Genomic DNA, 26,078 nt, shown 5'->3' with positions numbered 1-26,078 from the left:
AGTAATTTTAACTCTGAATTCGATAATTTTCTCGAGCAATATACACACTTTGATATTGTACGCTTAAGGCATTACAATGCAATACGCAACAGTGGAGGAGTCAGTGTTTTATGAGAGACCACTTGATAAAATCAGGTTTTGTAAAACGGATTTTAAATGATTTTAAAGATTGTATGGTACTTTTTATAAAATCAAGTATCTACACTAATATGAAGGATTTAATCATGTACTTTGTGTATGTAGCACCAGAAGGCCTTAGCATTTACAATACGTTTTGTGAAAATAATGGTATCTTATTACTTAAAAGCAATTTATTACTGATAAAAGAACAATATCCAAATTGTTACCTCTACCTTGCCGGTGATTTTAACGCAAGAACGAAAGATTTAAATGATTTGATTTTATCAGATAGTTTGAAATATTTATATAATTGCGAAATTGATTATGATGAAGATTTGTTTGATCTCCCTAAGCAAAATAGAGATAGAGAAGTTAATAGATATGGATTGTATTTGATTGATTTATGCTGTACTCATAATGTGCATATTGTTTATGGCAGATTTGTAGATGATTGTAATGGTAATTTTACATCTATTGCCAACGGAGGTCATAGTGTGGTAGACTATCATATCGTATCAAGTGAATTGTTTAACTGTATCGCGCACTTTAATGTACAAAATTATGATGCCTCTGATCATTTCCCCTTGTACGCTCAGTTAAAGTTCCAAACTACCGAGAAATTGCAGGAGGAGCAAGTCGAGTTATTCGACACGATATTTAATGATCGTTATATCTGGCGCAAATATGGTCATGAAACGTCCATAGAAAATTGTACGCGTTATTTCGCGTCTTTGAAAGATAATATTTTAAGTACTGTCCGAAAAAATGTCAACGATGCAGTTTTAAAACTAATACATGTTTATAAGATGTCTGCTGAACATATGATTTTTAGGCACAATAACCCATTACGTAAAAAAACAAGAGCCTTGGTGGGACAGGCAATGCTTGTTAAGAAAACGAAAGAAATACTCTCTTCTAAGACGCTTTCGTTCGACTAATAATAACGTCGATTTTTTTAAACTATAAGGTAGCTAGATCATCTTTCAAAAACACGTGCAAGGCGAAACTATGCACGTATCAACGTAAAATGATTTTCACTTCTAAAATCAAGCAATAATCCAAAAACGTTCTGGAAACTAGTAAGAGGACAAACAAAGCCTGAAACGGAAAGCAATTATGTCTCACCTGGAAATGGCGATATTATTTTCAATCTTTACTTTACAGTGATGACCAGATTCCAATCCATAATGCCCGATTTGATAACAGTAACGATTATGATGCTAATAGCCCTTTTAATAGACCAATTAGAGATGAAGAAATAAGGATAAGTATACCTAAGCTGAAAACTGGTAAATCACACGGTAAGGATGTGATAGGAGCGGAATTTTACAAAAATACACACCATATTATTATCCCGATCTTGAATAGTCTTTTAATTCAAATTTTAGATACAGGTATATTTCCGGAATCGTGGTGCGAAAGTATTATAGTCCCAATATTTAAATCGGGCAGTAAGGAAAACCCAGCTAATTAATGAGGAATTTCATTGATAAATGTCATGCATAAAATTTTCTCAAGTATAATAACTGACCGTATAAATGAGTGGGCAGAGAAAAACACCATCATAGAGGAGTCACAAGCCGGGTATGGATCTTGGTGCTCGGTTGAAGATGACCTTTCTTGTCTCCAGAGCATGATTCGAACGTATAAGTCGAAACCTGGTGGTCGTTTCTACGTGCAATACGTGGACTTTAAAAAGCCCTTTGATTCATTGGTTAATTTCAAGCTTTTTACCAGCTTATATGCCACATGTATGAACGGCAAGATTCTAATTGTCTTGCAATCGATGTACGCAAGTTACGCGCACATATTAGAGTGTCCGGAATATCATTACGCAACCTTTCTGCTGTAACATCGGTACCAGGCAGAGTGATTAAAGCTCACCTATAATATTTTCATTATATATAAATAATTTAGTAAGCTACCTGAGGGAACATTGTAGACATCAAATATTTATCACCAATGTCCAATCATATACCAGATATTTATTGTTTGATGTACGCTAATGACGTAGCTAATTGCGCGGACACAGCATATAATCTTCAGTTACATTTAAACGCTGTTGCGAAATTTTGCGAAGATACTGGTATGCAGGTTAACCTGAATAAAACCGAAATCATAGTGTTCCGTAATGGTGGTTCTTTACGCAATTATGGAAGGTGGCTTCTAAATGGTCAAAAGGTTAAAGTTGTTTCAGTCACAAATATATGGGTCTGTTATTTACTCCAAAGCTATCGTGGACAGCTGCTAAATCCAAGTTGGTGGCACAAGCACGCGAAGCATTATTCTCTATCAAACAGTTTCAAGTTCCCTTTGGGTATTTTACTCATAGTGACATTTAAAAAAACTTTATGACACTATGGTTGTGCTCATACTCACATTTGGGGCTGAAATATGGGGTCATCAATACTGTGATGTAATCTAAAGATCACAAATCGAATTTTGCAAATATTTCTTTGGCGTCGGCTCGACGGTTAATAACAGCATGGTCTTAGGGGAATGTTTTAGATTGTATATTATCTGCAATGCATAAAATACTGGTGTCATTTACTACAAATGCCTAATCATAGATATCCAGTAAACTGTTACAGAATGCTTAAGTCATTAGACGATATTGGAAGGAAATATTGAGCAACATATGTGAAGGAACTCTTATTTAAATATGCTTTTGGTTTTGTTTGGGTTGCTCAGGGCGTAGGCGATATTAATAAAAAAAAATTAAGTTTTTAACAGCGTATACAAGACTGTAAAACCCAAGACTGGCACCATGAGACTAATGCATCTCCGCGCTGTGACACTTTAAACAGTTTAAGTCACTTAACTACTCCGGATAAATATTTTACTATAGATGTATCAATGCTACACATTAACATCAAAACAGTCTTCATATAAATTATATCAGCTCGAGTGTCAATCAAGACGTCAAAATCTGAACTTTTTTAATATCGAGGAATCAAGAAATGAAACATGGGGAGAATCGGAGGCAAAAGTACGAGACTATATAAAAAGTTGGCTAAAACTAGATGAATCTGCAATAAGTATTGAACGCGCCCGCCTTCTTCCAGGGAAAAAATATCCACGCCCCGTAATCGTTAAATTCTCCCTCTTAAGGAACGCGTTATCAAAAGATATCGAGAGCAAAGGAAATCCGATCGGGAGAACGAAACCAGTGATGCTCCATCCAATGAGGCATCTACGACGGATACCGGAAGTAGAAAACGTGTTCGTGTGAGCGAGGACTTTCCCGAGCGGGTCCGTAAGGCTAGATCTTCCCTTATTCCATTCTTAAAAGAATCACTTGAAGCTGGAAAGATAAACTTATCGTAAATAGAAACAGCTATGTGTACGACGAAAATTAAAAAAACGTATAGTCCCATCATTTAAATAGGTTGCCGGCCGGCGCTCTTGTTGTTACATTTTTGTTAGCAATGACTTATATTCAAATGAAAATAACACTGACTTAACTGCGAACAATTTAGATGTTCAGCGTAATTCATCGACGAGTTTGAATGACAACATGATAATAGTTAATGATAACAAAAATGATTCAACTAATTGTCTTCATAACAACATTTCTTCTGTGAAATCTTATCTTAACATTTGTACGTGGAACATTGGGGGTCTTTTAAAATACCAAGATGATGTAGAATTTCATAATTATATCTCAACATTTGATATTGTTGGATTAATCGAGACGTGGTCTGTCAAAGATAATACGTTTGATATTCATGGTTATACTCAATTCTGTTATTCTCGACCGAAAAGACAGTCCGCTTACAGAGGTTCTGGAGGCGTGTCAGTCTATGTAAAAGATATTATTATTAATGATGGGCTTATTGAACGTATTTGTCATGATGTTACTGAATGTGTTGTCTTATTGTTTAAAGGCTCATTGTTTAAAAATTTAGATGACATTATTTTTGTTTTTGCCTATGTTTTACCTGAATACTCAACTTTTTATGACTTAATGGTATTGATATTCTAAGTACCAAACTAAATAATATTATTGCTGATTTTCCTAATACCGAATTATTCTTTGCTGGCGATCTAAACTCGAGGATCAAAGACTTTAACGATTTTATTCCAGAAGATGAACTGTCATTTATATTTGGGAATGATATTGATTACCCATCTGATAATTTTGCAATTCGAAGAAATTCTAAAGATAAACATTATAATAGTTTTGGTTTATCACTTATAGAATTATGCTGTATATTTGATATCCATATTTTAAATGGTCGTCTCTTTCGTGATAAAGACGGTAATTTTACATGTTTTGCTAATAATGGTGCAAGTGTCGTTGGTTATATGATTGCGTCATCAAGATTATTTAGATATATTTCTGACTTTAAAATCAGTGATAAAGATCACTCTGATCATTTTCCACTTATTTTCAAATTATGTTTTGAATCAACACAAACAAATTATTCAACAAGCAATACTTGTCATTCCAATGGGCGTTTATGGCAGAAGTTTATTTGGAAAGATGATTTGAAAGACGATTTTTATAATAAATTTTGTATTAATTTCCGGTTATTTAAAGAAAAAATAAGAAATAGTAACGATCGTCCTATAAGTTCGTATATCTCTGATTTTATAAATGTATTTCAAACTGCTGGGTAAAATATGAAGTCAAATTCTAAATATGTCACTTCTTCACAACCTGAATGGTGGGATCATGAATGTAATATTGCTTAAATTGAAAAGTCACGAGCTTTACGATAATTTAGAATTACAAATGATAGACAAGATCTAATGACATATAAGACTAACAAAGGTATTTTCAAATCTATATGTTTAAACGAAAAAGACATATTATCTGAGAAAAAATGAAATGACTTACTAGCTAGTTCCCGGAAAAATTATAAAATGCTTTGGAAAACTTTAAAAGGAAACCGTAAACATCAAGAAAATAGTATAGACCTAACGCAATGGCATGGTTATTTCAAAAACTTATTTATAAATAAAGAAAGCAATTCCCAAGAGCAAGATGACATCAGTTTTGCAAATCGTTCAGGAGGACCTGACGGAATTTGTATTGAAATGTATAAATTTACTATTAATGATATATTGTCTTTTTTAAATCCACTTTTTAATGAAATCTTTGACTCGGGTATTTTTCCTAATAATTGGAGCGAGAGTATAATTACTCCACTGCACAAAAAAGGATCTATTAACGACCCTTATAATTATCGTGGTATCTCACTTATAGACATTATATGTAAAACATTTTGCCATATATTAAGTAATAGATTGATCATATGGTGTGATACTTTTGGTGTTATAGATGAGTCACAGGCAGGGTTTAGAAAACAATATACAACATCAGATAACATTTTTACATTAATGGCGCTCTGTCAAAAATATTTATCCAAGAAAAAAAGGTCGTTTTTATTGTATTTTTGTAGATTTCGCAATAGCATTCGATAACATACAACATCAAAAATTGTGGAATGCTTTTTCAAGAAAAAAACGTTAATGGTAAATTTTTGGTTATTCTTCAATCGATGTATAGCAAGTTAAAATCATGTGTTAAGGTTAATAACAGATTGACGGAATTTTTCCCTTGTTATATTGGAACGAGGCAGGGCTGTATGGCCAGTCCCATAATTTTTTCCATGTTCATAAATGACTTAGTTACATACATGCACTCAAAATGTGATCATGGTATATATGTTTCTGATGATATAAATGAGTTATTTGTTTTAATGTTTGCTGAAGATTTTTCCAGTTTCTCTGATACCATCATACGTCTGCAAAGGCAAATTAATTATATTGAACAATTCTGTAAATCAGTTGATATGAATATTAATCTTGATAAAACAAAAATTATCGTATTTAGAAATGGCGGTGTTGTTAAACAAACTTAAAAATGGACATATTGTGGAGAAAATATTGATATTGTCTCATTTTATAAATATCTTGGTGTTTATTTTACGCCAAAACTTCTTTGGTCAAAAACTAAAAAAATGTTAGCATTACATAGTATAAAATCAATTGCTTGTATATTTCGATATCAACGTAAATTTGGTCATTTAAGTTCTGTAGATATTTTTAAAGTTTTTGATGGCATGATTAAACCTATACTTTGTTACGCATCCGAAATATGGGGCTATTCATATGTAGATAACATTGAAAAAGTACAAATACGATTTTGTAAACAATATAGTAATTTACCAAAAAACACACCTGATATCTTAGCTTTAGGAGAATGTGGTAGACTTCCTTTATGTATAACATGTATCCCAAATTGCATCAAGCTCTGGTTGAAAATCACCCGTATGGAAAATTCTAGATATCCTAAACAGTGTTATAAAATGTTAAAAGAGTTAGATGATGTAGGTAGAAGGACATGGGCCAGTTATATCAGAGAATTACTATTTAGTTATGGATTTGGTTATGTTTGGCTTGCTCAAGGTGTTGGGCATGAAGACAATTTTATACATCTGTTCAAAACACGAATAAAAGATTGCTATGAAATCAAAAATTGATAATTCTCCTAAAGCAATGCATTATAGATTTTTTTAAACCGATTTGTTCTGTGAACCATATCTAAATATTAATTTGTCTTTTGTTTTAAGGAAAACTTTGTCAAGTTTTTGTTGCTCAGCGCATGATCTCATGATTGAGAAAGGTCGCCACTTACCAACAGATAGACATTTAAGATTCTGTCCATTATGTGTACAAAATAATATAAGCGTAGTTGAAGATGAATATCATTTCTTTTTTGAATGTAATGAATACGAAACATTTAGGCAAACATTCTTCAAATCTGACTGGTTAAGAAACTGATCTCATCAAATGTTTTATACTATATTATACTTAAAAGATGAACATAATATTATAAATATCGCTAAGTTTTTGTATAACTCGCTTGTAAGAAGAAAAGAAATCTTAAACATACATACTTGAATAGATAGTTGTAATGCTCTTTCTTACTTTTTAATAATGTGTATAGAGTTATCATTTTAGAAACTTTTTCTATTCTATCATGAGTATATTAAATGTTTTACATAAATTAAGTGTATAACAACATGCTTTAATGTTCTTAAATGTATGATTATGTATTACTCTGTTCGACATATTTTCATGTAAATGCTGTATTTTGGGCTAGTGGCCTATATTACCCGATTAACATGTCTATGTCTATGTCTATATCTATCCTTTAAGTCACGTTGCGCATTTGCTCGTTTTAGGTGTTCTAATCATAAAATTGAACATTGAGCTTGGCAGGCATTTTAACGTACAGCGCGAAAACCGAACATGCTTATTTTGTTTAACAAGATTTGACGTACGTGTATTGGAGAACGAATTTCATGCGTTTTTTTAGTGTCCGCAGTACACTAACATACGAACAAGTTATTTGTATAATTGGTATAACGACCAAAGAAACGAAACTTCATTTAATATCTTAATGAACAGCAATGATATTTATGTTATTAAACATTTAACATTCTATGTTGCGAAATAAACGAATGTTATTGGGAATATAAATTTACCTTGATTACAAACTTTGTTATGTAATAATTTTTGTTGTATAATAGTTTCATAGAAAGACTCTACTATTGTCACAAAATGACGAAAAATAATATTTTTGAGTCTCTCATATATAAATGATGGAACTATATACGTGTATGCACTGGTAACACGATTTTTGTATAATCTGAAAATGTGTATTTTGTTAAAACTCAAGTGTAAAACCACCTTTATGCAAGGAGGCATTTATCATTATGAAATTGTAAATGAATGCTGTATTTTGGACCGGAGGCCTTGATTTACATTATATCTAATAAATCTTGAAAAAAATATTTCAGTGATGGGTGGAAAAACGTACAGCATTCTGCGGAACATGACCTATACTGAAACGCCGGGTAACAAATCGTATGACGATCTTGTGAAAATATTAAATGATCACTTTAACCCCTCGCCCATTCAAATAGCCGAGAGGTTCAGTTTCCACAAGAGACCAAAAAGAAGGGGAGACTATTCGTGATTTTAACGTCGCCATAAGAAACCTCAGCGAACATTGCGGGTTTACATATTTGTAAGATGCTCTGAAAGACAGTCTGGTATGTGGCCTTCGTAATGAAAACATCCAAAAGAAACTATTAACTGAGAAAGATTATAAATATGAAAATGTCTTGAGTACAGCGTTAGCAATGGAAACGGCAGCCAAAGATGCCATCGAATTGCGCAAGCATCAGTCGGTACACATGGTAAAAGCCGCACCCAGACCAGTCCCAGTAAAAGAAAAGAGATCTACAAAAGTATGCTACCTTATTTTGTATTTGTACCCGTTTTTTTCGTAACCAGATGAATGCTTTTACAAAAATGAACTGTTTCATACATGCAATAGAAAGGACACATTTAAAAAGCTTGCAAGGCCGAAAAAGACAAGAAGAAAAAGAAACACTGCAGGGTACATGCTGTTGAAGAACCATCGTCAGATGAAGATTATCTTGTAAAAAATAGATGCGCTCGACAGTGTCGGGCACGTACATAACCTCCATGAAAACATAATTTTTCTGGGTTACTCCGAGAATAAATGGAATCAAAATCAAAATGGAGCTTGACAACGGATCGGCTGTATCCATTATGACAACACGGTGTTACAATTAACATTTCAAAATGAAATTGCTTGAAAGTGATATGACCCTAAAAGGGTACTCGGGCGAACGGATGGTTCCAAAAGAAAAAGTGGAGGTGAACGTGGAAATAAATATACAGAAATGTGCTCTCACAATGTATGCTGTTGATTCCATGGGCCCACCGCTGTTCGGGCGAGACTAGTTGCAAGCACTGAAACTGGATTGGTTGAGCATCAAACGGTGTTACTACGCATCAACGGAGACGTTGGCATTATAGAGTGTCAAAAGGAAGTGCCCTGATGTGTTCAAAGATGAACTATGCACAGTGAAGGGAATCCAAGCATAGGTAAAAGTGAAACTAGATGCTAATCCAAAGTTCTGCCAGGCACGACCAGTACCCTATGCCATAAACCGAAAGTCGAGAAAGAACTCAATAGGCTTGTTTAAACGGGTATTCTGACAAAAGTCGACACAATGCCAATCGTCACAGTGTTGAAAAAGGATGGGTCTGTAAGACTTTGCGGAGATTTCAAGGTCACCGTTAATCAGGCCTTAAATGTTGATCAGTACCCACTTCCAAAAGTGGGAGACATATTTGCGTCACTCTCAGGCGGTGAAAAATTCACGAAACTCTATCTGAAAAACGCGTATCTGCTAATGACCGTCAAACCCGAAGATAGAAAATGCTTGACAATAAACATTCACAAAGGTCTATTCCAGTACAATCGTCTTGTTTTCGAAATAGTGTATGCGCCCGCAATCTAGTAACGCACTATTGACCAGATTCTCCAAGCACTCAGCGGAGTCAACACAATCTTGGACTGACATTTTCTGGTGTTGCTGCTTCAACAACCGCTTGTATTTTATCATTGGTTAAGTGAATTCCCGTTTTATCGATTCTGTGACCACAGTATGTGAGGCTTCTCAAGAAAAATGCACACTTTTAACGGTTTAGTCTCAAGCCATATTTGTCCATTCTCTCCAATACGTTTTGGAGGTTTTGTAAATGTTCATTGTCATTTTTCCCGGTAATGATAAGATAAAGTACCAGCGGTTACTGAAGCAGCCACACCAGAAAATATCATTAAGTTGCGCGCTTTTCTTGGCTTAGTAAATTACTAAGCCCGGTTTCTCCCAGATCTCGCGACGGTGCTAAGGTCGTTACACCATCTGCTGGAAAAAGACGTACCATGGCTATGGGACAGTAAGTGCGAAAAGGCCCTCCGAGAGGTCAACGACATGATGATGTCTGACAATGTGCTGGTGCACTTCAACCCTGCACTACCAGTGCTTGTTTCATGCGCTGCTATCGAGAGTGTACGATATTGTCATGAATGGATGGCCACGCGATGATGTCGCAATCGAACTAGCCGCGTATCGAAATGGCGAAATGAACTCAGCGTGCATCAAGGATGTTTGCTTTGGGGACTCAGAGTCTTCCTATCCGAAAACGCGTTCTGGACGAGATCCACGAGGGACATCTTGGTATCGTCAAGATGAAAGCTGTCTGCAGAAGTTTCGTTTGTTGGCCAGGGATCGACACAGACCTGGAAAACTTAGCGAAACAGTGTGAAGGGTGTCAACTTCACAAAGCGTCTCCAAGCGCTGCGCCGGTGTACCATTGGAATGGTCACAGCGTCCTTGGCAAAGAGTGTATGCAGACTTTGCAAGACCATTTGAAGGGTCGATGTTCCTTCTAATGGTCGATGCTCATTCCAAATGGCCGCAAATCGTCCAAGTGATTACTACAACAGCGGGTAGAACAATTAAAGTGATGCGTGAAGTGTTCGCGCGTTACGGGTTACCCGAGTTACTGACAACGGTCCTCAATAAACCTCCGAGGAATTTGAGGCGTTCATGAAAAAGAACGGTATTCAACATGTGACATCGGTACCGTATAACCCGCTCACAAATGGCCTCGTGGAGAGACTTGTGTTCACATTTAAACAGGCCATGAAAGTTTCGCGTAAGAAAGGCGGTACAGTCAACCAAAGATTGAACAACTTCCTTCTCGCGTATCGCGCGAGACCCCAGCAGCTCCACCAACGAGACCCCAGCAGCTGTTTTCATAGGAAGAGCACTCCAAACGCGTCTCAGCTTAAGCAACCCGAATGTGGATAAAAGAGTGTTGAGGGAGAGCAAGAGCAAATGTTCGCAGACTGTAAGAGACCAGCTCGTGCATTCATGAACGGTGAACAAGTATGTTTTCGTGATTATCGCAGCAGCAGCAACACGTGGACTGCTGGATCTGTCGTTTCGCAAAGTGGGCCTCTATTGTACAAGGTCGACGTAGGCTCAGGAACTCAGTGGCGTCGTCATACTGATCAGATTTCCCGAGGGACTTTACCAGTCTCTGATCAGTCACCAGAGGTGCCAGTTGCACTTCCTCCTTACACCGTTCCAGAGGCAGCCGCAAGCAATGACTCCGTTTCACCGCATCATGATCAACCGAATCCGGCACCACCAGCCCCAGCGCCTGATAAGACCACCGCAGCTCCAAGCCGTTACCCAGTGCGCGCAAGTAGGGGCACACCTCCAGATCGGCTTGATTTTTAAATAATACTTAGGGACAGTAAATAATACTTTGGGAGAGTTACATTGTGCTTAAGGGGCATAATAATCCCCATGTAACTCAAGACCAAATAGGTCTTTTCTAGTCATTTAGTTAACCAGTATTAAACATGTTTTTGCTAAAGTAGTTTGATAGTATAAATGTTAAAGTATAACGAGACGATATCAAGACTTTTAAGTTAGAATCATTTAGCACAAGTGATTTCTAAGGACTTTTTAAGATGAAGCATTATTGACTTCTAAAGAAACAATCATACATGCAGATCAAATTAATACTTGTGAGGTGACATATTGTCACATTGAAATTGTTAAGAGTTAGGGTCACAAATAAGTAACTCATTCTGAACTTACAACATTATTTCATATCATGTTTATATCATTGAAGTAAGACTATAGTTCATGCTTAGGTCAAAGTACACCAAATCTGACTATTTACGAATGATGAGTGTATTATAGATCAACCATCATCACATTCTTAATATGGGTTATCTTAAATATGTAAAGATAGATGTTTGGCATTTTAATGCGAGAATTTTAAATTTGATGGGTTTAAGTCTTGTGGGGAGGAATGTTGTGATGATATATCTACATGTTATAATGATTTAGTGGTCTGTAATCTTAGTTGCGCATTAATCTCGTAGTTCAATAAAAGTAGTTCCAACACGTGAACGGCGTTCGTTGAATCTCCCAACCAAAAACTCTAAATACACAACCGAACTCTACAAATTATTCAATCGTTTCGCGTTGCAACGCTTTATAATTTTCAGGTTTTTAAATCTTCAAAAGGTACAATTATGGATATTTTAGAGTATGGTAAATATTCAGTATAAGTGTTTCCTCACAAATATATTACCTACAAAGAAAATTTGAGAATCTGAAATAAAAAAAAATAATTTAGTCAATTAACCAAAACTTTAAAAGGCCCCTTTAAATCAACGCAAGTCGCTGAGAGTGGTCAGGGGGCATCACTCTTGTTTACGTAACAGAAGTGACCTACTAGTTCAATCTCCACGCAGAGTTGTCGTTCCTTGCTCTCACATACAACTCTGCGAAAGGCTCAGCACGCCATATTGTCTACCAAATAGCTAAAACCGAACAAACGCATTCAATGTATATTTGATTGGATATTTAAGATCGCATGCATTAAATTAAGAAATATGACTTTTAAATGTACGATTAATCGTGCAAAAACTTGCGAGTTTTAATGCAACTCTTTGGAACTATTTTATTGCCCATTTACGCAGATGGAATCATTCCACGCACTTTACAAATGTAAACAAATGAACATAATGTTTATTGAGTGGCGTTAGGAATTGCTTCGACGTGTGTATGTATGTTGGTTTTTTAACATAAAAAAACCATATCAATTTTAAAATAATGAATTAAGACTGATATAAGATATCATGGTATGAGATGGTTTTCTTTAATGCAGTGTAATGCAATGTAACCGTCGTGCAAGAGATTGTTTAATATACTGTAACCTCAATGATGAATGCTTGGTATGATCATGACATGAATGAGACGCTTTCATAACAATTGTCCGTTCTGAGCCCAACACAGAGGTGAATGTAATGTAACCGTCGTGCAAGAGATTGCCTCTAGTTTTGGATAAGGCTTTTACACGGTCACTAATCCTTAGCCTACGGTAATCCAAACCATTTCTGGATAGGGTATTGATTCGGTATTGATTCGCCCCCATCAACGACTCGTCCACAACATTTCGAACCACGTTTAATAACAACTTCGCCCATTACTATTTCGATTCATTCAGTACGTATAAGGTCTCGACACATCATTTAAGTTAGTTTACGAGTAAATGTTTCTTAGCTTTTAATGTTGTTCAATAGGTCAAGTAAGTGGTCAAAATGATTCAACATAAGCATGCTTGATTTCCTATGGCTCCATGCGTGAATAAGGCTTTATAAGTCCTTATATAAAAGTCGTTAATTACTCGTGCTCAATAACCGTACACTACGACTGAACTCTAACTGAACAAGCCTAGAACCATAGCCCCATATAATCAACGTCGATCGTACGCGCTTGAACGTATCACATAATGCTATTTGTGGAATGAGATACAATAATAAAAAATCCAACGTTCAAATGAAATATGAAAACATAGGGACAATGGTGAATAGTGACCCAAGAGTTCAATCACAAGCACTAAAAAGAGACAAAACATTTTTATACAGGGCTTGCACTAAGAAATAAATTTTGGAAGTCCTGACTTCCTGCCCTTTACTTATGGAAGTCCCACTCAAAAATGTTGGAAGTCCAAACAACTTTAATGTTGATGTTAACGGAATATCAACTGCATATATGATCACAAACTCTTCCCATCCATTTTGGGTCATTTTAATTCTGTGAAAGTAACTAGATATATCATGCAACAAGGCGGAGACTACCCTAGGCTTTAAAAATAGGGAGAAGTTTGGAAAATCAGGGTATAAGTTTGTGCAAACAATATCGACTTAAAAGACAAAACATGTTAATTTCAAAACTTTTATTATTTCTATCATTTTACTATGTTCATTCTAAAAACAATAAATTCTCAATAAAATCTACTTAATCATAACACATTTAAGTCATTCAACACATTTAAGTAATTTGAGATATGTGCGGTTGCACCTTTTCATCACATATTTATTGTCATTTTATTATCCTCATCCCTATGACTGCATTTGCAACAAAACACAATCTTAATGAATGGTCATGATGGAGCATCTAGCATATCAATTACTGTTTATTCGAATACTATACATGTCCGAAATATGTACACTTAATAAATGCCTTACCAGTTTAACTTAAATAATCCAAACTTTCCATGTTGTTATCTGGTTTAACAAACCTTATCAAATGTTTGTCAAATCCATTTAATGTTTTCTCCATTATTGAACTAACCTTACTTGTAATTTGAATCACCACTTTAAACTGAATGCGGGTTGAATGTTACAATAGGTCAGCCATTTGCAATGTCGTAGGTCATGACGTAGCAATTTAATTTTACTCGGATAATTTATATCTAATCCAGGAAATGTGTTTTCTGAATGTTTCTGACTAGTAAAATGACTTGTTAGTATAGAAAATGAACTGTGATTCCAGTTTATATAAGATGGTTATTACTCGTAATTATCGGTGGATTAACAAACTGAGAAAACTCGCGGGGTCTAATACGGTAGTGAATCTATGTAATTATTTAAACTTTGATTAGTTTTGTTTTTCTTTAATTATTTTTGCCGTCTTTCTTTTATCGTGCCGTCTGCCCAAAACCAGCAGTTATCTCCTAATCATTAGACAACATACGGCACGCGCAAAGAGGCACGAGTGTGTTGTTCAAAGAGGCACGAGTGTGTTGTTAAAGCAACCAATATTAAGTGACTGCTTTGTAACGGTCAATTTGCGATCCGCGCGGGGGGGGGGGGTAAATTGTGTAACCGTTAGATAAACAACACACAATAAACTTGATAATCACCTGCGGGCGGTAGCAAATATAAGGAGGCGGAGTTTAGACTGATCGAGACGTGTGCAAAACACATTGAGTCGGCAGAAAGCAGTGTTGATTGAAGTGTTATTTTAATCGACAACTTACGTCACGGGTTGCTATTTTCGGCGTATGACCAATTTTAAGGAAGTACAGTGGACGTCATGGGGTTTTGTTATCGGCGTATGGAAACAATTATCGGGCGTAATATACGGCCGTACGCCGCTTAGTGCAAGCCCTGTTTATAATTATTTATTTCGGGCTTCCAATTTTGAAACTCGACAGCGATACAATTGTTTCTCATGAGTCAATACGTTAAATAAGTTTACATTTATTTTGAAATTTTAACGCGTCATAGTAAACAACCCATTGTATAAGGTCACGTTCTTTAATTACCCACTTGATACGCTCTATAACTCAATAGCCATTACACGTTCATGCATCATCAAATGAAGATCCCGTATGATAGGGTCCGCTTCACAAGAATGCTCTCTTCACTTTTCCCGGATGTTATTGAATATGAGATAATAATCGCCCATCAGATGAGAAAGAAGTTAAAGGACGCTGTGCCTTTATAATAAATACTCACGTTTTTATCGAGATTCGACATGACGAAAGAAGATTTATATTCCCAGAACAAGTCACTCAGATAATCAGTTCGCAATAATGCTATGGAAATGTCAAATAGGACTTGGTATGCACCGGATAAACTTTCAAACGGATATACTGGGCAGTTACTGAAAACATCGGATTTCGTTGCGGAAATTCCAAAAATGTGTTTATTTCATTTAGTAGAGGTCAATTGCGTCACTTGTTAATATGGACATATTGACTTAAATGTTGTATATAAGCGATCATTGCTTTTATTGTTCTTAATGCGAGATATTGTTTTATTGTCATACATCCTGTTGTACCGTAATTGACAAATACCAGTAAGCGGTCTTCAACAGAATTTCGGTGTTCTTTGAAGTTGTGATTGTTTAAATCATAACTTATTTTAAAATCACAAGGCGAATTTTAGGAGAGATAATAAAGTGATATTAACGGAAACCTAAATTTAGAACATTTCAAATACCGCGGGTTTTCCGGTTACCATGGTAACGATATGCAAGATCGGGCTGCAGTTGGGGCTTGCAGTGACGTTGGTCGTCCTGTCACTGATTGTACTTTTGGTTAGTTTGGTGGCGCCTTACTGGAACCAGTCTCCGGAAGGGGAACACTGGGGTCTATGGCAGCGCTGTGTGCCGGAAACTGGGTGTGAAGCGATAGATGGCGAGCCTATGTCAGGTACGGTGTCGTCGTCATCATCATCACCACCATCACCATCGTCATCATCATCGGTATCATCATTATCATATTTATCATATTTATATTCTTATTCATGTTAATCACCATCATTTTCAGTTAGTATATGCATCATATTTATTACCAACACCATCATTAAATTTAGCTTCTTCTCTGAACTACGTCCCTGTCGTCTTCGTTTCTGGAATCATTATGCTAATTATACATGTAGTCGTCAATCGTCCTCGCTACACATTGATCGTATCAAACACCCGTCTTCGTTGCTTGCAGGTGTCATGCAGCTCGGCCGCGTGTGTGTGATGCTGTGTGTGGTGGGGCTTATCACCGTGCTGTCCCTGCTCGCCGTCTACGTCTGCTGCCGGAGGGATGTGCGCATCATCAGTGCCAGCATCGCTCTCTGCTTCCTCTCCAGTAAGGGTCCGCTCGGCGTGTGTTGCATATTTAGGGGCCTGAACACAGATTTTGCCATTTGTTAAGTTTCTCAATAAATTGATATATTAAATAACTTACCGACTGTCCTTTGTATATACCGTGGGACTTTTTCACTCGTTCGGATTTTTAAGTTTGCCATGAAGTGCCTTAAATTCACAGATTCAAATTTTGTTATTTTGATAATCGGTAAACAATTCCCTCCATGTGAACATTTCTTGTATTGTTTCATGAATAAATCAACCACGTGTGTAGAAAAATATTCAGAGAACACTAGCAGGTTGCAGTATCATAGCAAATTAATATAAAATATATATGTTTAAATGTTTCATTTTAAGCAATGTCGATAGCAAACACAGTGATACAGATCATTTTTGACCCATGGGGGTAAATTCCCCCACCTTTCAATGCATGGGGGTAAATGGTCAAATTTTGCCTTTCTTGAAGGGAAATTAGCTAAAAGTAAAACAGGAATATAGCCGGGGTACAGACACACTACTTTAATCATGTTAAACACAATAAACCATTAACTATGTGTATTCCTTCACAGTAGTAGGTTTCTTAAAGTGGTTTTTGTTTTTTAACTGTCCTTGGTTTATAGGCCCGTGAGCCACGGAAAACTGTTTTGCCAACTTTCAACAGTTGTTTCATTAGCGTTAAAGTGTGTCATTTTTTATTTGAAAACGGAGGAAATTAAATCATTTAGTGTTGTCAGTACAATGTTTTTACTTGATACAACTTTTTCCGTATAAAAAGAATCAATTACACTTTGAGAAGTAAATTGTTTTGGCTTCGAAGAAGCCATGCTGACCTCTTCATGTAAATAACACATAAGCGCTTGACTGTCTGTTAAAAAAAAATATACTCAATTACTAACCAGTCTCATATTTTGGCGAAAGACACTCAGCTGTTTTTATTTTTTGTTTACGTTGTACGCAGAAAATTACATCATTTGCGTAAGTCCAGATTGGCTTGCTTAAATGTACGCACGGAAATGATAAATTGATCGTATCTTGATATTTCTAATGCGTATATTACGCTGATACGCAGCTTATCTAGAACGCTGAAACATCTGATTATTTTTTAAATGATATGTACAAAGATCCAGTACCGGTTTGATGTTGTATCTACGATGCATGTTTCGTATAAGTGCATAATTTCAATTTCGAAATTCAGTAGAAGGAACAACAACATTGATCAATTTGACTTGTAGAATATTTATCTATTTAAAAATAATTTTAAATGAAATTAAAAAAATAAATTGATTCATAAATATATGCATTGATTTATAAATATATTCTCATTGAAGTTGACACTTTCAAACTTAAAAAGTGTCTGCACATGACTTTATTCTATTTAACTGGAGCAATTCAAAGTGTTGATATTCATAAATGTAACATTCATATTTAAAGGAAACTGTGTATGTATAAATGAAGTTCATTTGTTTTATAAATGTCATAATATGAGTCGCGTTCTGAGAAAACTGGGCATAATGCATGTGCGTAAAGTGTCGTCCCAGATTAGCCTGTGAAATCCGCAGGGGCTAATCTGGGACGACACTTTCCACTTTTATGACATTTTCCGTTTAAATGAAGTCTCTTCTTAGCAAAATCCAATTAATGCGGAAAGTATCGTCCCTGATTAGCCTGTGCGGACTGCACAGGCTAATCTGGGACGACACTTTACGCACATGCATTATGCCAAGTTTTATCAGAACACGACTCTCTTTATCTCTTTCCAGTGTGCCTCACCCTTCTCAGCGCTTTCCTGTGGGGAAGCGCCGGCAACACGTCGCTCTCATGGTGTTACTTTCTGTGCTACCTGTGTGGTCTAGGAGCGGCAGGCGCCGGAGGAGTTCTTATCTACGTCCGGAGGATGGAGACGTTCAAACAGATGGAGAACGGGGGAAGCGTCGTCTGAGACTGCAGTAGCGCATGCACAATAAACGAACGGGCGTCTTTCGTTAAGACCCTAGGTTGGAGTTCTATAGGTGTACAGGTTTAAAACGCACGTTGAGCTGGAATAACGGCTTTAAACCGTTGCCCCGAGAGAAAAAACTGCGACGTTTGTATTTGTTACCATTGTTGAATTAACACAGTTTATGAAATTATTAATTATTATGTATCAAAGAAATACTTATGGCGGGGTGAGTTGTGAATGCAACTTTTGGTATCCGAACAGTTGATTGTGACCTCAGTTTACTTGCCTTGTCTCCTTTCAAGTGGAGTCATGGGGTGGCGGTAAAATCATTTTACGTGATTATCTCATATTGCTGTGAAAGTCACATTTGTCATGTGAAATCCGCGTTTTTGTATGAGAATATACATGTTTTGTGAATTGTTAATTATGTCAGAAGAATTGTAAATTTCTGCAATATATGGTCGCGTGTGCGTGTGCGTTCGCGGGTGCGTGTGTGTGTGTGTGTGCATTTTATTTAGTAAGTACACGTGTATGTTGTTGTGCCATTATAATGTTTCTAATAAATATAATACTTGCATCTATTAAATAGCCTTAAAAGTGAAACAATTATAACAATGAAGTCAACACTTGTATTCTCCTTTAATATAAGTTCACCAATACCACAAACATGCAAACTTAATATGTAAATGAATCATTTAACATTTGGGAGAGGTAATTATTTATTTATTTTAGTTATATTCAATGATAAAGTAGAAAAAGATTTTAAAAAAATAGTCATTTAAAATAAATAGAACGACGCATATGGTTGATAAATACGAAGTCATGTTGCGGGAACCTAGAGCCGAAACTTCCGGTGTCTACTTGAACCATCGCCGGTATTTGTACACGAATTCTTTGTAGCACGTGCTTTGCGTTGTTTGACCCGTGCGACGCCGGAAGTCCAAGTAAGCCACCATAGGGTCGCGCATCGCAACAGGCATGTTCAAGAGCTGGTCACCAAGGCCGAGAAGTTCCCGGATTTGTGCGCAAATATCCTGAAACATACATGGACATCATGTATTCGTACATATCAACAACCGAGCTATGGTCGTTTAAGCTAATATTGTACACTAAAATTAATTTAAATTGTGAATAACAGCAGTTCTTTTGTCATATTTTACGTGTTCATTATTTGTCAGTATAATATATGTTTATTGTTTTGATTATCCTGAATGGGATCCGTTCACAATTCTAACAGAGCAGGAGAAACCTAATAAAGCAGACGATCCATTACTATGTCGTGTTTCCCAAATAGAACGTGAATCTTAACGCTTGTCCTATAACAAATGAGGTTCTTATTCAAACAATTCGAATCATAATGACTTGTGAAACATATATTAATACAATGCTGCATGACACATTCTTTATAAATATACTACTATAATCTCAAATGTCGGCATACAGCATATTGGACACGTATATCTCAGGGGTAGCGAAGTGTTATGAGCAAAGATTTGAACTAATATTCTTGGTAAGCGAATATGTTGACCACTGCGGTTTGCAGTGGCATGCACATTTCTAGATATGCTGCTTTCAATCAGAAATACACAGTATTTGAAACAAGAGAAGTAAGAAATACGTATGAACGCAGACGTTGGTTGGTGTTAGTTATCTCGCTTGCGGAAAATAACGAGAGCGCCGACGCCGTTTTAAGTGTATTGGCAAGATACAGGGAAGTTTCTGCTGAAGTAAATGTTTAAGGAACATGGCTGAATGAAAATCTAAAAGGCTATCAACAAGAATTTTTTTTAGAATAAGTGCAAATAAATGAAACAAAAAGTGCTGAAATATTGCAAACCATGCTATTTCAATCAGAAAATCAGAAATATGTATCAAGGGAGCTCGGTAATTTTCGAGCAGGTGAATGCCCGGTTGTAAATGTTATTTCTGATTGACTTGACGTTTATTTATGATCTTGTTTTAATTAAAGTTATCATAACATAATTGGTATTTACGAAAATGAAATACCTTTTTATTCTGAAGCTTATGTCAAAGTTATATCTTTATTTTTCTTGTTAAGTGTTTTATTACTTATACTTGCGATCGCTTCGTTTTCATTTAAGCAGACAGGAACAATTCGTCGTTGTTGTTGTTGTTGTTGTTTTAATATTTACCGACTTCGTTATTTACGCAAAATAACGGTAAAATCGTGTTTATTGATTGTTTCTATACGTTACCTTAGTAACAAGTCTTCGGGGGCGATAGATATATTTGAGAGAATTTCAAATGTTCTACACGCACACAATACTCCTTCGATCAAAAAGTTGCGTACGCACCAGTCGAGACCAGTATATCGTTCGGAAATCAATTTCGGAATGGAATGATATATTTCCGATGCTTAAATGCCCTCAATATAATGTCAGCATCATAACTAAATAATTCATAAATTCAGCAATAATGGTAAGTGGCCAAAATTAGACCCAGGAAACAAGAACAAACGCAGTTTGTTGGAGTAAACTGAAAAAAAAGCTCACCAGGGCATGTTTATTGGTTTTGTTTTTTGCATAAATCGTTGTGTCAAATACATATTTGTTTGATGCCGCTCACAAATAAAACAAGTTACACAAGTAGACAAAATGACAATCACGTGAATAATTAAATAAACTGACAGTCATGCGAATGTCGACATTATGTGTGGCTTATACGCGGAATTAACATGCCATTAGTTTTGTTCTTGTTGAATGATTTTAAGAATATTGTTCCTTTTCATTTGTCATCAATGTTTTATTCCTTAAAGCTCAATTTCTAGAATCAAAAATGTACGTCGTCACTGTGTTAAATTACGATGGTTAGATCATTCGTAAATTTGTAAATAATGTATTGTTTTGAGTTCCGTTAGATAGCATCCAATTTCACGCTGTATTCAAAGAAACATCGTGCAAATGCACGCTCTGTATAGATCCTCGTTTCAAATATTTAGCGATCAAGTCCTATACAAAATTCAATAGTGAATAGATTGTGCGATGGGCATTTGAACGCATGTTATTAACCCATTTATGCCGAGTGAACTCTCCCATCCTTCGAAATTGGATCAATTTATTTCCAAATTGGGGATGTCTAGTATATTTATTTCTATATTTAGAATATTTCTTACAGAAATTCCTGTAAGCAAACAGCGAAGACCCAGATGAGACGCTGCGCGTCTCATCTGGGTCTGCGCTGTTTGCCAAAGCCTTTTTTCTAGACGCAAGGAATAATTGGGTTAATATATTTAAATATTTCAGAACGTCACAAGAAGCAGACAGAGAAAGGGAGTCAAGATGAGCTATCGGGTTTAGGTCCGGTCCGGTTCATCAATATGACATATCAGGAGTTCCAGAACAAAGTGGTTGCGAGCTTGAGCTCCCGCGAAACTCTTCTCTACTAACTCGCCTTTCTTATAAGATGTCAAGTGCACTGAGTGTGTCACGCAGTGTTCAGACATAGTATTTATTCAACCTAGATGCCTATTCGGATTCTCTTCCTAAATTATTTTGACTACTTATGAACAAATCAGCAATATTTTTATTTCATATTTCATTCAGACACTATATCAGAGATGTTACCTGAGAACCAACGTGTTTGTGGCTGAACAATAATTGGTACAATTGACTATAGAAACAGTTTCATCTCTGTTCCATATGTAGCCATTGCAAATTTGTCCTCAGAAAAGTATTTCCGCTTGTGTCAAAATAGCGTACGAACCATTGTCCGCAGACACCGATGTCAGCCTGTGTCAACATAGCGTAAGAACAAAATGTCAGGAAAAACCGATATCCGCATATGTAAAATATAGCGTACTAACATTGTCTATGCAAATCGGTGTCCGCCTGTGTCAATGATAGTATAAGAACAATAGCCCATCGCAACCGTTTTCGCATATGTTAAAAATAGCAAAGAAACAAATGTCAGAAAAAAAGCGATGACCTCATGTGCCTAAAAAGCAAGAACCTTTTCTCGAAGGAATAAATGTCTTCATGTAAAAACTAGCGTTATAACAATTTTCCGTAGAAACGGTTATTTGCCTGTGTCAAAAAAGCGTAAGAACACTTGCTTGTAGATACTGTAGGCTTCCTTTGTCAAAATTAGTGTAGAAACTGTAGTCTGAATGAAACAATGCTCGGCTGTTCCAAATACATCAAAGGAACAAATTTCGTAAGAATCGATCTCCCGGATTCCTTAAAAACGCAGTGTCGTTTCTGGAGAGACACACTTAAAGGTTCCATGGTCGACGGTCACTTGTACGTTCCACGGCATCCTGGCAGTGCTATTTGAAAGTAGCCTGTCGCCCTTTGAGTTCTACTAACGAAAATCAATAGTACATTTGATACTTTTTTGACGAGACATGTTGCAACGAAAATTGAATTTAGTTTGTCATTTTCGAGTGGAGTGTCGTTGTTCAATGTCGAGTTCCATTTTGAATATCGTGCGTCTCTCTTCGAACGCGACACATGATATCCAGCTCGACACGCGTCCATAGCCAATTTAAATTGAAAATAGCCAACGGCGCCCGGTCTGTGATATCGTTGCCAGGAAGTCAATCTATCCCAACCTTGATATGCTCGAAGTCTGTAATATCACTGTCCGGCAGTTTATCTTTGCCAACTTTGATATGCTTGAAGTCGTTAATACCTATGTCCGACAGTCTATCTATACCAACATTGATATGCTCGAAGTATTTGATATCGATGTCAGACAGTCTGTCTAAACAAACCTAGATATGCTAGAAGTATTTGATATCGATGTCAGAAAATCTGTCTATACCAACCTTGATATTCTCGAAGTATTTGATGTCGATGTCTGGCAGTCTATCTATACCAACCTTGATATGCTATAAGTCTGTAATACCGATGTCCGACAGTCTATCTATACCATCCTTGATATGCACAAAGTATGTAATACCGATGTCCGACAGTCTATCTTAACCAACCTTGATATGCACGAAGTCTGTAATACTGATGCCCGGCTATCTATACCAAGCTTGATATGCACGAAGTCTGTAATACCGATGTCCGGCAGTCTATCTATACCAAGCTTGATATGCTATAATTCTGTAATATCGATGTCCGACAGTCTATGTATACCAACCTTGATATGCACGAAGTCTGTAATACGGATGCCCGGCAATCTATACCATGCTTGATATGCATGAAGTCTGTAATACTGATGACCGGCAGTCTATCAATACCAACCTTGATATGCACGAAGTCTGTAATACCGATGTCTGGCAGTCTATGTATACCAACCTTGTTATGCACGAAGTCTGTAATACCGATGTCCGACAGTATGTCTATACCAACCTTAATATGCACGAAGTCTGTAAAACCGATGTCCGACAGTCTATGTATACCAACCTTGATATGCACGATGTCTGTAATACCGATGTCCGACAGTCTGTCTATGCCAACCTTGATATGCACGAAGTATGTAATACCGATGTCCGACAGTCTGTCTATACCAACCTTGATATGCACGAAGTCTGTAATACCGATGTCCGACAGTCTGTCTATACAAACCTTGATATGCACGAAGTCTGTAATACCGATGTCCGACAGTCTGTCTATACCAACCTTGATATGCACGAAGTCTGTAATACCGATGTCCGACAGTCTGTCTATACCAACCTTGATATGCACGAAGTCTGTAATACCGATTTCCTGTAGCCTATCTATACCAACCTTGATATACACGAAGTATGTAATACTGATGTCCAGCAGTCTGTCTATACCAACCTTGATATGCACGAAGTCTGTAATACCGATGCCCGACAGTCTATCTATACCGACCTTAATATACACGAAGTCTGTAATACCGATGTCCGACAGTCTGTCTATACCAACCTTGATATGCACGAAGTCTGTAATACCGATGTCTGGCATGACGCTGGCGTCCAGATAGATCAGGTGCCGCCCACTGATGCTGTTTGATGTTATGCATTCCTTAAATGGACAAAAAGCCCTGTTCTAGGAAAAAATAATTTGATGAATTTTAGTAACATATCGTCTCAGATTAGCCTGTGCATTTTTGCAAGGACGATACTCTCTGCTTTTACTGGCGTGTTCGTCTAAAGGAATCCTGTCCTGAACGATAATTAAGTATACGCGGATATGTGACAATTTACGCACATGCATTAAGACCAGTTTTTGCTCGAACAAGTCTCATTTTACAAAGTACGTGCATGTGCGGACTATTTTCTGTTCATAATTCATAATCACTCGTTCACTCGTGACGAAATTCTTTGAAACGATTCCGTGATTTTTTTAAATACAATTTTATCCTGAAATTATATATTTTTCAGGAAAGATGTAGAAAATAACCATATCAAATTCCATATCAAAACATGGCTGAAATCACAAACTTAAAAAATGAAGAATAACAATCAGTTATTTGGTGAATAACATTTCAATGTTCACACATGCACATAAGATATTGTTCCCAGATCGGACATATATTATTCGTAAAAAAAATGTAGCAGCTGGTACTTTTTTATTCGTTTAAGGGGTATGTTCATAGATGTTGGCATGATTTGAAATTTGTAATTGAATGCTTTAAATTTATAAATGTAAACATCGGATCTAAAATGCTTCATTATTAAATACTAATACATTTGAGAAAGAAAAAAGATATCCACACTTAAGCTCGAACCACTGACCCTTGGAGACAAAGTCTAGCAACTAAATCACTCGGTCTTCTGTGCTGCAATAGTTCATGGTGTATTTTATACTTTTTATACGCAAGGACTCTCCAAATTATTCTATCGGTTCGCGTTTGTAACTCTTTATACCTTTCAGGTTTTGTTTAAGCGTAAAAAAAGATTTATAATGGTTATTGTTTTTAATGAAAACTGTTAAGTATTATTGTTTCCTCGCAAACAACATAAATACAAATTTGCAAATCTGAAGCAATACTTTTCCAATTGTGTCAATTTACCAAACCGTGAACAGGTGAATATATAGTTATAGTTATATAGCATAAGTACGTTTTAAACTTTTTAAATACATTTTTATGTATTGTCCTAAATTTATTTTTCATATAATTATTCAGTTAATACCTTGTACTGAGGATACCCGATTTTTTCAATCCAGTGGGCCAGGTCTTCAGTGCACCAGTATATCGCCATGGGCACGTTACAATGGGCGTCTGCAGATATGACGTAACGACTGGTCCGCTCCGACATAACGTTAGCGGAATGTTATATATATTTAAACGGCTAATCGCTGTAAAAAAATACTCAGAATATAAATTATAACCCAAAGCGGCACAGGTGTCCAAAAATGAACACTTCTGGCGAAGTTATTGGTAGTTTCTTGAAACGACGTTGTTTCTAACGTTCTGCTATTTGACTGACGTCATTTCAAACCATGACGTTGAATGATAACTATGAAGTTTTGTAGTTTTTTGTCAAGTTTTGGATTGCAATATTTCTCACATTTTTTTGTAATGCAATTCTACAAGGGTTCAAATGTCGCATAACACCAACATTTGTTTTGAATCGACACAATTGAAATGAACGAGCATATTTATTTTGGCTCTCATTAAAGTGTGCAATACATATGGCAACTTTTTCATTATACCCTATTGTGATCAAAATGAATTATAGACATTTCTTTAAAAAAAAATCGTTCATGTATTCACGTTGTTTTACC

General features: G+C 36.2%; 2 protein-coding genes across 3 annotated transcripts; one reads left to right on the top strand and one right to left on the bottom strand.

The window, feature by feature from the left end:
• The first annotated feature begins 15,321 nt into the window (after window positions 1-15,321).
• Window positions 15,322-18,991, top strand: LOC127870776 (uncharacterized). The gene is made up of 3 exons (XM_052413248.1): window positions 15,322-16,047; window positions 16,336-16,476; window positions 18,236-18,991. Exons 1-3 carry the CDS (start codon window positions 15,855-15,857, stop codon window positions 18,412-18,414), a joined length of 513 nt encoding a protein of 170 aa, XP_052269208.1. The 5' UTR covers window positions 15,322-15,854; the 3' UTR covers window positions 18,415-18,991.
• Window positions 18,992-19,040: 49 nt separating this feature from the next.
• On the bottom strand, window positions 19,041-25,768 carry LOC127870777 (sterile alpha motif domain-containing protein 15-like). 2 transcript variants are annotated; one of them, XM_052413249.1, is made up of 3 exons: window positions 25,484-25,768; window positions 24,165-24,371; window positions 19,041-19,448 (listed from the first exon to the last, which is right to left on the bottom strand). In XM_052413249.1, exons 1-3 carry the CDS (start codon window positions 25,607-25,609, stop codon window positions 19,272-19,274), a joined length of 510 nt encoding a protein of 169 aa, XP_052269209.1. In that variant the 5' UTR covers window positions 25,610-25,768; the 3' UTR covers window positions 19,041-19,271. The 2 variants fall into 2 exon arrangements, with proteins under 2 accessions (XP_052269209.1, XP_052269210.1); XM_052413250.1 differs by having other exon boundaries at window positions 24,273-24,371.
• Window positions 25,769-26,078: the final 310 nt, after the last annotated feature.

The sequence above is a fragment of the Dreissena polymorpha genome, chromosome 3 (assembly GCF_020536995.1).
Source record: "Dreissena polymorpha isolate Duluth1 chromosome 3, UMN_Dpol_1.0, whole genome shotgun sequence".
Taxonomy (NCBI): domain Eukaryota; kingdom Metazoa; phylum Mollusca; class Bivalvia; order Myida; family Dreissenidae; genus Dreissena; species Dreissena polymorpha.
The sequence above is the reverse complement of the archived record's forward strand: the minus strand, read 5'-3'. Positions and strand labels throughout refer to the sequence as shown.